Below are 16951 nucleotides of genomic sequence, written 5' to 3'. Positions count from 1 at the left end.
ATTCAGAAAAAGCATCAGGCCACAGGTCTCAACGGTTTATTAGCTACTTTGCTTTCACTTCTGGCAAGAAACATAGCTTTTGTGGACTGAATGGGTTTTAATGCTTTGATCAAGCTGTTTTCAGATATTGTGTTGGCCTGCGAGAAAGGGGAAGGAAGTAAAGTGTGAAAATGCTGTGATTTCAAAAAAAATAAAATGTGAAGTTACAATTTATAACTTGTAAGCTGGAAAATGGGCTGTGAGATTCTTCATTGTCTAATGCTTAGGGTTCCATTGAATCCGTAAGTACCTCAAGTCAAAAAAGATAAAGCCAAAGTGCTCTAATGGAGGCCTTCATGTAGCTGATGATCTTACTTTCTTTAGCAGCTCTTGCTATGTCTTTGACCTGATTTTCAGTGGTGGCCATGAATTACTCTTCACATAGGATGCAGTTCAAGTTTTGAGTTATCCTGCCCAGCCTCTCAATTTTGAGGATACTTGAAGCAATCTAATTTGTTTATACTAATTGTAGAAAATCCTGTCCTCTACTGGATTAACATTTTTTAAAGACCAGAAGTATCTTTCTGTCTTCCTGTAGAAGTCCTTTTCTGGGTTTACCATAGTATGCTGAAAAAGGAGGATGCAAGTCCAGGCACAACAGTATGTACTTCCTTCCATTAGTCTTGACTCTGACACATTTGAAGCACAAGTTTGTCTTGAGGAGCTGGTTGGTTTAAGAATTTGCATGTGTGCTTCCAGTGCAGTATTGCACAGTGAGCCTGATTTTCTGTATCAGAAGGGCTCTAGTCATAACAAGTCGTATGCAAACCATGCCACTTAGTGTATTTGTCCATAGTGCATGTTTTGTGCTCTGTGGGTAATGGAGTTATAAAAATGGAGCTATCTTTCATTTGCTTCAAATGTTACTTTTGTATATAAAAACCTAAGACAAAATCTTGTGGCATCTGTCATCTTAAACTGTCTTACTTGGGATAGGAAGTCAGTCTGCCAGTTTAAACACAGTGTTAATGGTCAACCTTATGTATATTATCATAGAATGGATTGGGTTGGAAGGGATCTTAAAGCTCATCCAGTTCCAATCTCCTTCCATGAGCAGGGACACCTTGCAGTAGACCAGGTTGTTCAAAACCCTGTCCAACCTGGCCTTAAATCAACCTGGCTTCTACTGAACCAGTATGGTTAGAATCTTATTTTTTGTAGCAGATATATTTCTGTAGTGCATCTGAGACATTGTGCTAGTTCTGAATGTGGAAAGTCCTCAAGAAATAAGTATTTTTAATAGTAATGCTGTTAAGATTCTTTAAAAAAGCATCATCTGATACAAGGTTCTTGACTGACTATTCAGCCAAACAGATGTTTGGAATTTTTTTTACCTCCTTTCTTGTAGCCAGTTCTAAGTCTGATAATGTAGGTCCTAATACACAGGGTTGGATAACAGGGTACTTCAGGGTGGGTATGGAAGTGCTGCAGATAGATACATGGGACTTTTATCAGGGAGATGCACTGCACTTCTGTATTTCAGCAGCTGTTCTATTCATTGGGCCCTCAGGGTTCCCATCGAAGGTCTGACAGGATGCCCGGTGTTTGGTAGCGACTCCCACACTGGATGATTCAGGTAGTGCAATGTGCTGCGTGCCGAGTTTTGCTCTGATCTCATTCTTGTAACATATGAAGAGACTGGCTGCGTGTATTACATGGTCAGCTACGTGAGACAAGCAATTTTAGGGTTCTAGAAGAGCAGCCAAAGTTGGACTGTCATCCTCAGAGTGTAAGCCTTCCAAAAGCATAGGGTAGCCTGTAGGTGTTGACAGGTGCTAGGCAAAAGAGAAACTCCTCTCATTTCAAAGACCTTTAAGGTAGCAACTAATCTTGATGGTTTCAGGGCAAATGTGTTTCTTGGCAGCCATCTGCAGAAGAGGTTTTTAGGCATATTAACTTAATCAGCAAATAATTTCAGCCCTGCAACAAAGCTCATCTTAACAATTCTTCCAAGTTTAAATTATTTTTGCATCCAGTAAAATGATGGTTCTAGGAGGTCGGGCTGTACTGTGAAGAGTTACAAGGATCAGAGGTATATCTTTTTCCTCCCCTGTGTTACTTGTGATAAAGCCATTTTGTACTTTCCAAGCCCAGTAAGTATGTAACCTGAACCTTTTAAGATACCTTGATTCTATTTGAGACAGAGTTCTCATGGAAAATAATAGGTTACAATTCATATGGAGCTGAAAATCCTTATTGAGCAGGTGTTTTTAGCTACTTGGAAATCGAGTACTTGTGATTGAATCTCTTGAGCTATTCCAGTAGTTTTAACTTCAGGTTCAGGTGTTTATAAAAATGTATATACTGACAGCTTCTGTTACTGTTATTTATAATCCTGAAGTTGAATTCTAAGCTTCTCGCAAAAGGCAGGTTTCAAATAACTAAAAAAACCTAGGATCCACAAAAATACCTTCAACTTCCATGTGCACTGGAAACAGCACTGCCATTGGTTCTGATTCAGGCCTACATAATTAGATACAAGCATCCTGAGGTCAGTAATCATAATTCATCAGCTCTACAAGGGATTGTGTATTTTTATTATATTTTCCACAAATAAATTGTGACTCATCCTAAGCTGTTTCTGGAGAGAAGCGTTGCTGTGGAAGTGTACGTAGGAAGGAATGCTTAGGAGCTCATGGCACCTGGGCACTGCATCAGTCAAGTTCCAAATTGAATTAATAATTAAACCTTGAAACAGGTACATCTATTAATGTGATGCAACTTGTGGATGTGTCTTTGGAAGAAAAAAGAGAGAATACTGACAGTACAGCAAAATTCAGAATCTCTGAATTAGGTAGATCCGTATCTTTTTAATTTAGTGAAATACTGTAGAGCGAGATAAAGTTAATAGAAAGATGCGCATCATGCTTGACGAACTAAGCACTGACTGAGGGAAGATCTAGGGTTCTGATAGAATTCTCAGTTCTTGAAATTGAAATATGTATGAGCTGTGGAAAAGAAGAAAACTGTAGATATACTGATGGACATACTGTGGTGTGTAGGCAAGAAATAACTTCAAGAGCTTTGCAGAGGAGAACACACAGTATCGCAGTGCCTTCAGAGATGGATTTGATTCATTTCTGTATTACATGGAAATCTTACTATGCAAGTCAGTCACCATGCTTCATTCTTGCACAAGGGACAGCAGTCTTTGGTGAAGCTCTAAACTCTGAAATTAAATTGAGTTGATGTAATGCCAGAGGAAGGGATAGCTGTCAAATTATTAACATAAGAGTAGCTTTAAGTGGCCTGACTTCCTTATTGGCAGTGTGCAGAAGTGGAGAAGAGCAGCCTTTATGACTCAGTTTTTGCTTTGTAGTTTGCACAGAAGTCCGTATCTGAATCCTTGCATCAGCAGACTCTGTTGCACACCAAACAAATTTACAAGATCATTATTTTATACTCATTTGCAGTAAGGCAACAGACAAAAGGCAAGGATTGGGTGAGGACAAAATGAAGGAAAAAGAAACGCTGAGGAGGAAGCAGGCCTTGCCACATCGTTCTTCTATTTTTGCCGCTGTCTCGACTCCTTGCATCACTTCTTTCTTCTCTAATTTAAATTTTTTAGAAGCTGGAGAGCAGACAACATGGCAGGAAGGTGGGGTAGATAATACAAAGACCTTATCAGCATGGTGATGTGGAATCTGTGCTTGCTTCCTATGATGATAAACTGAGCTGTGGATTACTACATTGAGCTTAATACATTGATTGTCGAAAGCAAAAATTTCCCAATTACAGGAAATGCTGATCTGTGGCAAATGAGAATATTGTGGAGTTGGCGTCTCTGCATTACCTGTCAAACCAATGCAAATGTTGAGCAGTCAAAAACCCAGTGCATGTTACAGGAGGCACCTACTTGTAGGGAATGGAAAAACTTGTTTAAAACGTTTAGGCTTTTGAAGCTCATATAAAAGGGTAAACTGGAGAACAAAGTTCTAAGGGTTGTTAAGGTTGCTAAGTTTGCCTTCTGAGCATAGCTACTAATTTTATTGTGGGGAGGGAGGAGGAGAGGAGGGAAGAAAAGGTTTAAAAAAACCAACCCCAAACCAAGCAAATAAACAAAAAGTCTTTGTTGTTCCTCCCCCTTGCTGGGAGTTTCTGCCAGAGCTTGGCCATACAAACAGGTGATTAAGGGTTTGGCACACCTCAGGGAGGAAATATTCCAGCAAAAGTGAAGGGAGACAAGAATAAGGAGTTGAGAGAAGAAATATCCAAAGGAAGGGCAGGGGTCAAAGGTTCATAAAATGGAAAAATTAAGCCACAGAGGGTGACACTGAGCAGAACGCCCCAAGCAGTGCCTGCGGCACCGTGGGGATATCCATGTAAGCAGCAGATACTGCTCAGTTCTGGGAGGAAGCGTCTCTGCCCAGAGACACGAGAGGCTAAAGAATGGAGCAGGCCCTGCTGTTGCCAGGATGCTTCTCTGCCCACTTTCTGCCCAGTTCAGACTTTCTCCTCCTGGCACTTTCAGCAGCCAGGCTAAGGCTCAGGCAGGGTTACCTGGGCTGGGTAAGCCTGAGCTTGAGAGACCATCCTTGTGTAACACTCACTCCAGGAGGGTCTGAAGCATCTTGAGCCGTTTGTTTCTTTCCCTTTTCTGATGTCCTGGAAGTTTTTGCCCCCTTTATTTGTGATGGTGGATGCAAAATCAGTTGGGAGGGGGCTTTCAGCAGGGAAGGAGAGGGTGAAGAGAGAAGGGTGAGAAACTTCTCCAAGGAGGTAAGGCAGTTACCGTTTGTGAAAATGGCAACTGTGAATGAAGTTGCTGTTTAATGTAGATTTCGTTTAAAAATTGCATGTAATTGCTTTTTAGTTGTTGAAGTCAGAAACTTGTAGAGGCTGTATGACTGAAAAGTCCTGCGGCAAGTCCCACAGGTTTGGAATGCTTCTTGAAGCAACTGAAAAGAAAGCAGAATGAACTTGAGTCTTAATTATTCACATCAAAAATTAGTCTAGGACCACATTTTTGCAAAAAAGAAAGTTAAATATTCAGGAAGCTTTTGTGTAAATCAAGCTGAAGTCAAGACAGCAGTTGATCTAAAGTTTTTTAGAGTTGGTCAGATACAAACCTGCAAGTATTGTGTGATCTGCTTTCATTCTGACATGGTTGTGAGGGTTTTTTCCTCACTTTGCAATGCACTCGGGTTGCCTGTGGTAGGTTATTCTCTGATGGCTCTTTCTGCTTTGCAGGGGTTTAGGTGGAGAACTGATGAGACCAGCTGGTAAGTATCACACTGGGGAGTGAAAGCAGAGAATGTGCAGTCATGAGTTCTTCTGTTTTGTCTTTTCCAGTTTGTTTTTGCATATGTTGTGTTCAAGGCATAAATAAAGCAGGCACAGTAATGAAAATAATAGAAAGCTTGGAGGCCAGTCAGAAGACAGGAACACCAGAACCTTCATTGCCAGCACACTTGTGAATAACTGAGAGTTGGAGGTGGTTCTTGGGTTTTTTGGCACACATTCTCTCCTTCTGTTGTTGCATACAGTGAACTTTCTTCCTCCATTGATTTACTCAGATTGTGCTCCAGAAGAGATACAGTCTGTCCATTAAGGCCAATGCCATCATGTAATACTGATTTTATCATCATATGTGTGTGCAGAAAGACTAAAGACCATATAAAACCAGCTTGTGGAAAGGGTGGTATCACAGAAAATATGATAGGTTGTTCACATGGATTTTGAAGATTGTTATATGTAGAACCTCTGTAAAAAGGAAAGGATCAGCAGTGCAGGAAAAAGTATCCATCCAGGTAGCCCGGGTGGGTAAGGAAATGATGCCAACTTGAGTTTCCTGCTCATGGGTTGCATGAAGTAAGTGCCATGGAGCAGAGTCTGGCTTTGAAGGTGTGAAGCCATGCAAACATAGCCGGTAAAGGAGTTTTAGTGCCAAGATGAAATAAAAGAGGTGATGGGGCAAGAAGGATTTCTGCAGTCTTTGAGTTTACAGTCCTGTGACATGATAATGCAGGCTGAAGGGATAGGTAGGTTTGGTAACATCTTTTAGCTTTCAAGCAGCTGAATATTTCATGATTTTGGAGAAGTACAAATGACAGTATTTTGGCATGATACTGCTGTGTAGGTGGAATAAGAGAAGAATTGAAAATGCTCCACAGATTGCCTGCATGTCTAATGAAGATGATGGTCTCAACCACAATAGAGCATAAAGAAGCATAGAGAGCTAAGGAGGAGCCTTAAGAGACTTGGTTTTAGTCACTGTGCTTAACCTTGTCTGTGGATAAATACGAGAACAAAGAATTGAGTTTGAGCCCAGGGAGCCTGTGTGATATTACCATAGTGAGGACTAAATTCAAGAGTAGGTTTGGAGCCCAGTTAGTTGATTATAAATGAGGAAGACGATGAACTGTGTACAGAGCCCAGAGGAAGATTCAAAGATTAGGCTGTGGGAGGAGCAATAACAAAAAGGTGGCGTTATGTGGTAGCTTGTTCTGTCCTTTCCCTCCTCTCTACCAACCCTCCACCATGTCTAAAGCAGTCAGATAGGGAATATGAATGTATAGGGATCTGTTGTATTTGAGCTGGTCATCAGGAGGTGAAAGACCCTGTGTTCACCCAAGTGCTGAGCTTCCATTTGAGCAGTGCAGTCAGTCTACGTATAGTAAAAGTTTGCAATTTTTACTCTGTTAATCTCTATTCCCAAAACTGGCCTTGCAACACTAAAAAAAAACCCATTCTGAAAGTGATTTTTGTAAGCCTAGAACTCATGTAAATTTATAGATTAAAAATTGTAAGGATTTAATTATTAAAAAGACATTTTCTCGTTTTCAGAGTATCAAAGGAAATAAAGCTGCATCCAGTTTTACAGCCCCTAGCTCTGTGCAGTGAACAGATGCCACTTCATGAAAGTCCAAAAAAATGCTAATAAGAAGCAGGAAAACCTTCCACATATATTTGAATAGTTTTTAATGGCTGTAGTATTATCCTTGTCCAAGTTGGTGTACTATCAGCGATACTACAGAGCCATTTACAGACTGGTATAGAAACAGAAAGGTGGCTGATATGTACATGTGCACCTTAAATGGCAGAGCAGGGGGAAACATAGCACCAAACAATGCATTTGCATGAATAATGGAACTAGCTTGCATCAGAGAACAGTTACTGTTTTCAGTACTGTGTATGCAAGAACCACGAGTGTCATTTCCTTTCAGTTTCTAATTGCACATCTTTTGGACTTCTATTAGTTTTCTTCCATTTCAAATTAATGCTAAGGTAACTCGTTGTCATATCTTCAGAATTGCTGCAATGTCGCATTTGTTTGTGTTTATCAGTTATCAAATTTACTTTTTTTTCTTTACAGTCTGCACTTTAATTGAAAAGTTGTCACTATCAAAAATGCCCTTTAGAGGAGATCCAGTAATCGGTATGTTGTATTTTAAGTAACCTTCCGCTGTCTTTGCAGTTAGTCATTAACTGAAGTATTAACGAATTATTATTTGAAAGAAGCAGGATTAGTGAGGTTGGGTGGCCTAACAAAAAAATATCAAAAAGATACACAAATATGGCAACAGATGGGGATGCCGTTTGAGGAGTTGTTCTGTAGCTGTTTACTAATATGGGGTTTTTTCCTGTCAGTTTTCAGCATCCAGTGTTTGCACTCTGTCTGTTGTAAACCAAACCAGAATAGTTACACTAATTGAGAGTTACAACCTTGTTTATTTTGAAAACCCAAGGAAATATGTCAGTGTGTGTAATTGCTGGTCTTCGGAAAAAAAGTAATCAGAATGTTGAAGTTAAGAACGTATGAAGGTTTAATACCATCTATGTTCTTTGCTGTTTCAGCTGGCTGGCAGTGGTTAATAAATGACAGTCTAAGAAGTCTCACTCTTGCTTCTAGCACTGCACGACAGCATATAAAGGTACTGTAGTTTCTCCTTCTTCATGCGATTACATGAAATACGGAGTTAGAAGTATTTTTGCTTTCTGTTGGTAGTTTATTTTCCATGGAATCTAATTGGTTCTTGAATGTTTGCTCCTTAGATTGGCAAGAAGGGTTATTTTTTTTTTAAAAATGGAATTCCTCAAAATTCAAATGGATTTTTTGATTAATACTTGAACAGCTATTATAAAAGTTGTTCTTGTTGGACAAAGTAATTAACTTGGTGCTGCAGTGACAGTGGGCAGCAACAATGTGCTTGACTTTTCCATTAAACTGTTGCAAATCCTTTTACTGTGCTCTCGAGCTACTCCAATTCTGAATATTAAATCCATTTATGGATATGTTTCATGCTATTTTATGTACATGATCTTAACCCCTCCACTTATTCATCTTAATTTTCCCAAGTAATACCATGACAGTTTGATCTTGCACTTTTAAAGGCTCTAGTGAATTATAAAGACAATTTTTGTCTTCCCTGTTACAGCCATCACAGAGAAATTTGAATATAACATATTGTGTTCATTTTCTTACGTTTTAAAAATAAGATAAAAAAGCGTTGCAAATATCTGGTAGCTCATCTTTTAAAGTCTTCCTTGGAAGACAGAGTAGAGTAGAAAGTATCCAAATCACTGAAGAAAATTAAAAGATGACATTCAAATTCCTGCAGTATTCTTTGGCATTAGGGATTGATTCAAGGAGCTTGTATGTCTTATAAGTGGACCTTCTAAATCAAGTTTAGAAGAATTAATTATACACTTTAGAGAATTTTAATTTGTTTGGTTAACATTAATTATTGTTGAGCAGTGTTTACTAAATATAAATCCTCACTTGATTTCTGTATATACTTTAGAAAAAAATAATTTTAAGGACAGTGCTCGAGACATTGAAAAGTCATCTTCTTTTCTGATATACAGGATACTCTTCCAATGTAACTTCGTGCATTTAAGGTGAAAACCATTCTCTTTAGAAAGTGAGGGCTATGAGCAACCTGTTACAGTGGAAGGTGTCCCTGGCTTATTGCAGGGGGGTTGGAACTAGATGACGTTTAAAGGTCCCTGCCAACCCAAACCATTGTGTGATTCTGTGATCTACAGGACTTATCTATTAGAATTATCTATCTGTCTATTAAAATTATCTAATTCTGTCTATTTTGCTACTATAATGCCTCTGGTAGTTAGAATATTATTTAGATGAATCTTGGTGGGTTTTTTTTTCCACGTCCTTGGTTTTGCATAGAAAACAAATCTGAGGTGTCTTTGAAGGTAGAATGAATAAGCTGCACACGATTCCTGTGTTCTTGTACCTGGAGAACAGGAGTATTAATAAGTATTGTTGTTATTAATGTGAAGGGAACAGTGCATAGTTTTTATATGCTCTTAAATTTATTATAATCTTGGTCAGCATTATATTATTAGCTGAAAAGTATAATTCAACCATAAATTTTATGAGAAAACTTGTTACATGCTTTTTGAAATAGCAGCTGTACTGGTTTTGTGTTCTGAATCATGACCGAAACCACTCTAAAGATTAGAGGTTCAGGCATAATACACAACCTGTGATCCTTTCTAAACCAATTAAGATTGACACACAAGGATTGTGATACTGGATATTTTGGGGGTTTTGTTTATAACCTTCAGCCCATGTTTTTTTTCTCCTTTGTTTCTTTTCTGTAGCTCTGGGAAAATATGGTTTGTTTCTTGTAATCTGGCGTCAATACATTGAAGGTGAAATAATGACTTCTGTATTTTGAAATATTGTGACATCCTGTAGGTCTTTTAACTGAACTGAAAATACAGTTGATACTTTGCCATTAATCTCTTAAATGTTAATTTAGCTTACTGGTACTTTTGAAGGAACAAGAGTAAAATCTGTTTTTTTGTTTTTCTTGCATAGGTTTCCTGTTCAACTGTTCTTAAACCAGTATTAGGAAGAGATAAAGTAAATGTCAGTGGCTGAAGGGAAGGACTTTTTAAAGAAAATCCACTCTCTTTTTCCTTAAACCTTTAGTTCTAAGCACAGTTCTAATGAAGTATAAACTTAGTGTAAATATATCAAGTTCACAGTTTTGCCTTTGTTGCAGGAGTCTGCTGTCTCTGCACTGGCTGCGCTGTGTAATGAGTATTACATCAATGAAAAGGGAGAAGCTGATTCAGCTGTACAAGGTAATGACTCATGTTTACAGTAGAGGTGGAAAATACTGGACTGGACCTAACTTGCACTTTGGAAGTACTGGGTAGGATGGGGAGGAGCATCACTAATTTTAAAGGACCTTAAAATGCTTCAGGAACGAATGAGAAAACCAACTGAAATACAGGCAGAATTTTTTATCAGGCTTTCTGAAATGATTTAGAGAATAGAGTTGTGGGTTGGGAATTTTTGCTGTTCTGAAAGATCTGTAGTCAGCTCCATCTTGTTTATGCTTTTATTTGGCCTTGTACTGCTCTAAAGCCTCTTCCACACATGATGAAAAAAAGAAAGTGCCATTACACATGCAGACTTTGCAGGGAAAAAAAAAAAAAAAGAATATTTTCATCTCTATGCCAGTAAAAACTATGTATTTCATGACCATTAAATTGTGTATGTTGTGGGACTGAAATCCACTGTTAAACGTCTTCCCCATAATGCCTGATGTGTGCGTGTACATGTGTAAGCTACTGTGTAGAAGACATTCAATGACAATGCAGGTGCCTTAAGTAAGAAAGCAGGTCTAAACATGATTAAGGGGATTAGGAAAAAAAGCTTTTGGTAAAATTTAACCAGTTTCACTATCACTTGACAGATTAAAATGAAAACACAAATAAAAGATGTGTCAATGATTCGGCATTCTGAATCTCTCCCTATAAGACTGCTGGTTTATTGAATCACTTCTGTTACCTCCATTTGTTTTCATTTTGTTTTATTTTTTTCTGTCTTAGTGTGTTCTGGTTTGGTTTTGATGAGTGTCTCTTTTAATACTCTTTCAGGATGGGTTGTATTGAATTAATATTGTAGATGCTTCATAGGCCATGTTTTATGAAGCTGAAAACACTTAGAAGAATATTAACATTTGCATTACCCTCGCTAGCATAATTACGAAGTAGTTACAAGTGAAGAGCTGTTCATTTGCTAGTTGTCATGTCTTAATTTTATGTCATTTGGCTGAAATGTCAATCTTAAATTTACATCAGTCAAAGGGAAGACTGTCATAGTCTTATTGTCTAAGATCATCTTGCTGTCTAAGCAGGCGTTGCATCTTCCTATGGCCTCAAGACTCTACCTTATGCTCCAGTGGTTAGGAAAGTTTTAAATAATACATATGCTTATGTGAAGGTATTGCTAACCTCTGGACAGGGAACTAGTTTCCTGCTGTGAGGAACTAGTTGAGGCTTGCCTATTGCATAGGGATTTAAAAAAGAACAAAAAAAATCAGTCATGAGTTATGATTAACGTGTAGTTTCTTATGGTAACTATTCTTTCTTCCTCTAGCAAATATTGCTCAATCATTTAAATCTTAGATGACAGTAAGCAATGGCACTATTAAATAATTGTCCTGGGATCTGTGATTCTTTTTTCCATGAGGATTAAAAAGTACATACTCAGTGAAGACATGAATCACAGAATCAGACTGGTTTGGGTTGGAAAATGTTCATCCAGTTCTAACCCCCTGCCATGGGCAGGGACACCTTCCATCCAGCCTGGCCTTGAGCACTGCCAGGGATGGGGGAGCCACAGCTTCTCTGGGCAACCTGATGAGGCAGTGCCTCATCACCCTCACAGGAAAGAACTTTTTCCTGGTATTTCATCTAAATCTCCCCTCTGTCATTTTAAAGCCATTAGCCTTTTTCTGGAGTATCTTATTTTTCTCTGCAGTTTACAGAAGAATTTAATGTATTGACTAAAAAAGCTGGTAAAGGAAGTATTGTCTGTTAAATCAGTGATAAAAACTACAATGGAAAGACATAGAGTCTTGAATTTTTTCTTCTTATTTTTTTTCATTCATTCTCATTTTCTTCTTTGTATCATTTTATTGTTGAGGCTCCTTTTTCCGTGTGCAGTTCAGTTTACTCTTGCGCCTTTTGTCTCCTACCTCTTGTAGAGGCCATTGTCCTTGTTTTGTCCCTGTTTTGTCACATAGCAATGCTCATTGTCAGAGCACAGCATCCTTACTTCAAAGTGGTCCCTTCTTTTTGAGCTTTCTCTGCAGAAAGCCCAACTTGTTTTTTGTCTCTCTGTAACATAATATGAAATTATCTCATTGGTTAGGTATGATCTGAGTGTGTGTGTTTAAACTCCCAGTCCAATAGGACTTTTCTGGGGGAAAACCCTCGAATAACTGACCTTTACAAATGCAAAGACATCTCTTTCCTAACACAGAATACTTGTCTAATTATGGAAAGTTATGACCTGGAAATATAAAAGAACTTGTTCCCCTGTGTTTGCATAGAAATTGGTGCTTGTACTTTGGATTTATAAAAAAAATGTAACTGTCCTTTTTTCGCTCTTGAATGACTTGGATTAGTCTGTCTAAACACCTGACTTTGTATTTAGAAAATCAGATTTCGTTCATGTAACAGTGAGCATCTTAACATTTTTATCTTTTTTGTGTAGGGAATTCAAGGTATTCTGTATTTTAGCTTAATGAATTATGAAATTTTCTAGATGCTCTGTTCGGGGGATCTTCTGGTTTAGTTTTTTGTTAGCCAAATATGTAAGGGCACTGATGTGGTAATTGCTTTTCACTCTGCAATTGTATTTTTTTCTAGATGAGCTGGTGACGATGTATGTTTCAGAACTACAAAACACAGAGGAAATGGTTCGCTGTGGCTTTTCACGTGCTCTTGGGGCTCTTCCAAGATTTCTGCTAAAGGGCAGGCTTCAGCAGGTGAGAAATCATGGTCATTGTAATGACAAGAGAGGGCACAGGGTATTTTGAATGAAACCTATGGTGGTGATCAAACTAATAATAATGATCATAATTAAAGGTCTTTCTGAAAGAGGTTTGGATTCTAATGTACAGTAACTCCAGAAAGTCGTCACGGGTTTAGCTTGGTATAGATTCTGATAATTAAAGTTTAGTCCTGTGTTAGTAGTGTTAATGGAAATTTAAATACTGTATTTAAATTTAACATCATAAATAATGCATTGTATTTAAAAATATATATTTTTAAATGTATTTTTCCCAGGTTTTGGAAGGTTTGAAACAAGTTACCTTAATTTCCCCTGGGAACGTGAGCTTTGCGGAAGCCAGAAGAGATGTCCTCATAGCAATTGCAAAGTATGTTTATTATCTTGATTTTTTTCCTCTCATTCTTTCTCAAAGTTTTCTCCTGTTCATTGTGGTTTCTCCTGCGGGTCTGTAAAATCAGCTACACTGTGATGTACACATTTTCAGGGCTGTGTGCATCTATCTCCATTATTCCATTATCCATCTTTGATTTAGAGGATGATCACACACCTGAGGATGGATTACAGCTCTGATGGTGGTGTGGGGTTTTTTACTGAATTAAGTGGCTAGCTAGAGTGTATTTTGGAGTTCACCTTTCTCAATGGGCTGCAATTTAGTGAACTATAGTGAGGAGAAAGAATATGTTTTTTCTACTTTCCTAATAATGTGAAGAAGTTTGTTAAATTCAATGCACATTGCTTTAGTCCTTTTCTCTTCTTGCTTACTTCATTTAAGGAGAGTTCAGAAACTAAATGGTGCTTTAAGCATGTTCCTTTTTGTAGTATTATAGATTATTATATATATCTGCTTTATCTGTTGAGTTTTTAGCCTTGGCAGTGTTCCTTTAAACCTGAACACAGGTCAGAAATAAATCCTCAGGTCAGAAGTAGGCTCAGAAGTATTCTTCATACTGTTTGTAGCAGATGTTACGGGTGTTTAGAATACTGTATGTTAGGGAATTTTATTAAGCAACAGAACAAAGCTGTGATCTTAATGTTTCTCCTTGCTAGTGCTGTGGTTTCTCCCACTTATTTTCTCTTCTTAAAGGGTTTGCCAGACAGCAGGTGTAAAGGGAGAAGGATCCCAGGAAGAATATGTCTGCAAAGATAACATTGCTCAGATTTATGCTATGCTACTTAATGGTGTGACTGACTACACCACAGACAGCCGAGGAGATGTTGGAGGATGGTAAGATGCCTTACAAACTAAGACTTAATCATAGTTGTCATATTTGCTGTCTAATGAAAAACCAATGTCTTTTCAAAACGTGTCAGAAACAGATAGCTCCAAGCTTTTCGAGATTTGGGTATAGATAGAAATACACTGGGGCAAGAGAAGCAGAAAGCGAAAAGAAATTCTGACAAGAATTTGCTTGTCCCTTGCCTGGAAGATGGGGACTGTTGCGTTTTAAACTGAAGTTCAGCCTTGTTCTGGTTTTGTGGATGACATTATTTTCTCATAGTGAATATCAGGAATGTATTTGGTCGTAAAAAGTACAGAGATTTTAAACTTCTGTTTCATTGATGTAGCACATTTACTCCTACTTTAGCTCTCCTATTGTACGTTCGTGTTGTGGGGATTCTTTGCCAGGAGAGGGAGCAGTTGCATAACGTGTTAGTGACTAGTGACTGGCTGAGATGGATAAAACCTTTATGAACTGTGCTGGGGTATTACTGACTCTTGTAAGTTTTGGGCCTCAGTGATTTCACCTATGAGAATGCAGTAATTCATAAGTCTGTGGGAATGTAGCTACTACTGTGAAACCTATAGAATAGGTGTAAGATAAAGTCTGTAGCAGTCATATTTTTGTGACATCCTTCAGTCTTCATAGTTCTCTTAATATATAAAGAATATTCAATATATGATATAGAATTCATCTGAGTTTTCTGTATTCTTCAGTAACAGTGATCTCAAAAGGCAATTTCGAAATTGATAAACTAAAGCACAATGAAGGGTTCTGTCGTTCTTTGGGTTTGTGTTTAATTTCTGAAGAAGCTGTAACTGGGGATGTGCCTTGTTCCTTTAGGGTACTTCACTGCAGTATTTACAAACGTGTTGGAAAATTACACAGGATGAATGCTCCAGCCTACTTTTATCAGCCTGAGTTAGTGTTTGTGTCTGTATTTTTCTTGATTTGTATAATGATACCCAGCCTGTCAGCTTTGGTTGTTAAAATTGTCACAGGACAGGAAGATAGCAGCAGAGGATAAGAAATCAGAGAAAAGTAGGTGTGTGTGGCATCTTACACTTAGAAGAGGAAATGAGGATGCAAACAAGTAAGGATAAAGAGCAGGTCATTAGAGCTTGCATAAGGGAAGAAGGATCACAGCTTTCCCTCTCATCCTTACCCAGCTGTTGAAGAAGCCAGGAGGAGGTAAATGGGTCTCACTTGGACAATGTAGTAACACAAGGGAGAGACAGGTGTAGCTGAAGGAAAATGTAAAAGCAACCAAATAAGGTGCAGACTCAGACAAAGGGAGGAGATACTAAGTTTTTTGCTTTCAAAAGTAGGCAAGATACTGAGGTAGATAAGAACCTGACTAAGTATAATTAGATATTCAGTTAACTTATTAGGTATTCAAGTTAACTTCCACATCTGACAGCTCTCATTTAGGCTCCCCCCTACCTATTGTTTATCCTTCTGTCTATGTCTTTATTTAAAAACAAAACAAAACTCTACAAAGTGGAAATTTTCAAAGAAATCCTGAGGAAATTAAATTCCCAACACCCATTAAAATTCAAATGTGCTTTGAGCAGCAGATTCTTTTTAAGCTTCTTTGGCAATGCCAGCCAAAATCCAGGCAAGACACATGTACATTAAAGGGGGAAGGGAAATCCTTTCTCATAGCAAACTGCAGGCTGCTAAATACTTTTGTGGCCTCTCAAATATGTTTTCTCATTCTGTTTGTTCTAATCCATTGACTAAGATGGAAAGATAGGAGGAGAATTGCCATTTCTCTGGAGAGACCTTGTCTTTGGTGTGTAATTTTTGTCTGTCTTCAATGGAATCGTGGGAAAGTTTAACCAACTTTACTTTCTGTATGCAAACTTCACATTGTTTGCTGGGACATGTCCGATCTGTCTACAGGTGTTAGACATGCATATCTAATAGTCAGATACTGCATGAAAAACTAGGAGAACATACTTCGATGAAAGATTGCCAAACTTGTATTAAGCTTCTTAGGAAAAAATGATGTAATTTACCTTTTTTACCATTACAACAAATATCCCACCCAGTTTTAGGTTGCATAGACAATTGTTTACATCTGGCTTTGGAAATTAGGATTATTTCTTTTCACAGCAGGCAGCTGTACCTTTTCTGATATTTCAATTTTTTAATTATTACTGAGAAAGGTTGACATTACCATGAGTTACTAGTGTGATAAATCTGTTGGTCCTGGTCTTCTGCAGGATCATGTAACCACTTGAGTATCTGCCATGGTACTGCCCATGTCTTAAGAAAGAAACTACTTTTAACAACTCATGTATTGATAAGGCGTGTGGCTTAAAACAAGTGTATTGATATTTATTCTTGAAATTACACTCTTATTTTTATATTGATATCATATTTAGACATTTTGAAGGCAGAAAATCTTCACCATATAGATAATGTGCACTTCAAGCACAACTTAGTGTTACTTTAATCTTTTTTATAAAACTAATTATTTAGCATAGAGATTGAAGCCATTCTAAGTTACAGTTTTCTAATGTTGGAAATACTAAGCTTGAAAATTTACAAGAATACGGCAGTTCTAACAGTGCTTAAATTTCTTAATGTCAAAATACGGGTTGGCCTTTTTAGAAGATGATAGGAAGGAGACAGAGCACTTAGGTTTAAACACATCTACTTGCGCACTAAATAGTACTCATCATTGTCAGTTCTAACCTTCTTAAAGAACAAACTTGATGACATCTAGCTGGAATAAAAACTCAGATGGTGAGGCAGGGGCTTGCCTGGAAACTTGGCTGATTGTTGTACCCTCAGTGCAATGTGGGCTTCACTTCATAGGCTTGGTGATACAGTTGTACACACTCCTCTTCCTCCCCAACATATAATAGCTGCTGTCAGAGGTCAACATTTTAATTATTTTGAT

At 37.9% G+C, this 16951-nt stretch overlaps 1 protein-coding gene across 1 annotated transcript in view; it reads left to right on the top strand.

Annotated features, from left to right (window-relative positions):
• TBCD (tubulin folding cofactor D) overlaps window positions 1–16951 on the top strand; it is a gene marked incomplete at its 5' end in the record, with an annotated part of 121702 nt that overhangs the window by 81254 nt on the left and 23497 nt on the right. Inside the window, 7 exons of the mRNA XM_080629102.1 lie at window positions 5230–5261; window positions 7355–7417; window positions 7837–7913; window positions 10014–10095; window positions 12676–12794; window positions 13096–13187; window positions 13905–14045. Coding sequence (XP_080485228.1) covers window positions 5230–5261; window positions 7355–7417; window positions 7837–7913; window positions 10014–10095; window positions 12676–12794; window positions 13096–13187; window positions 13905–14045 — 606 coding nt within the window. The remainder of the gene's footprint in view (window positions 1–5229; window positions 5262–7354; window positions 7418–7836; window positions 7914–10013; window positions 10096–12675; window positions 12795–13095; window positions 13188–13904; window positions 14046–16951) is intronic.

Source organism: Psittacula echo, assembly GCF_963264785.1.
Source record: "Psittacula echo genome assembly, chromosome: 14".
In the NCBI taxonomy this organism is placed as follows: Eukaryota; Metazoa; Chordata; class Aves; order Psittaciformes; family Psittacidae; genus Psittacula; species Psittacula echo.
This window is presented reverse-complemented; position numbering and strand designations above follow the sequence as displayed.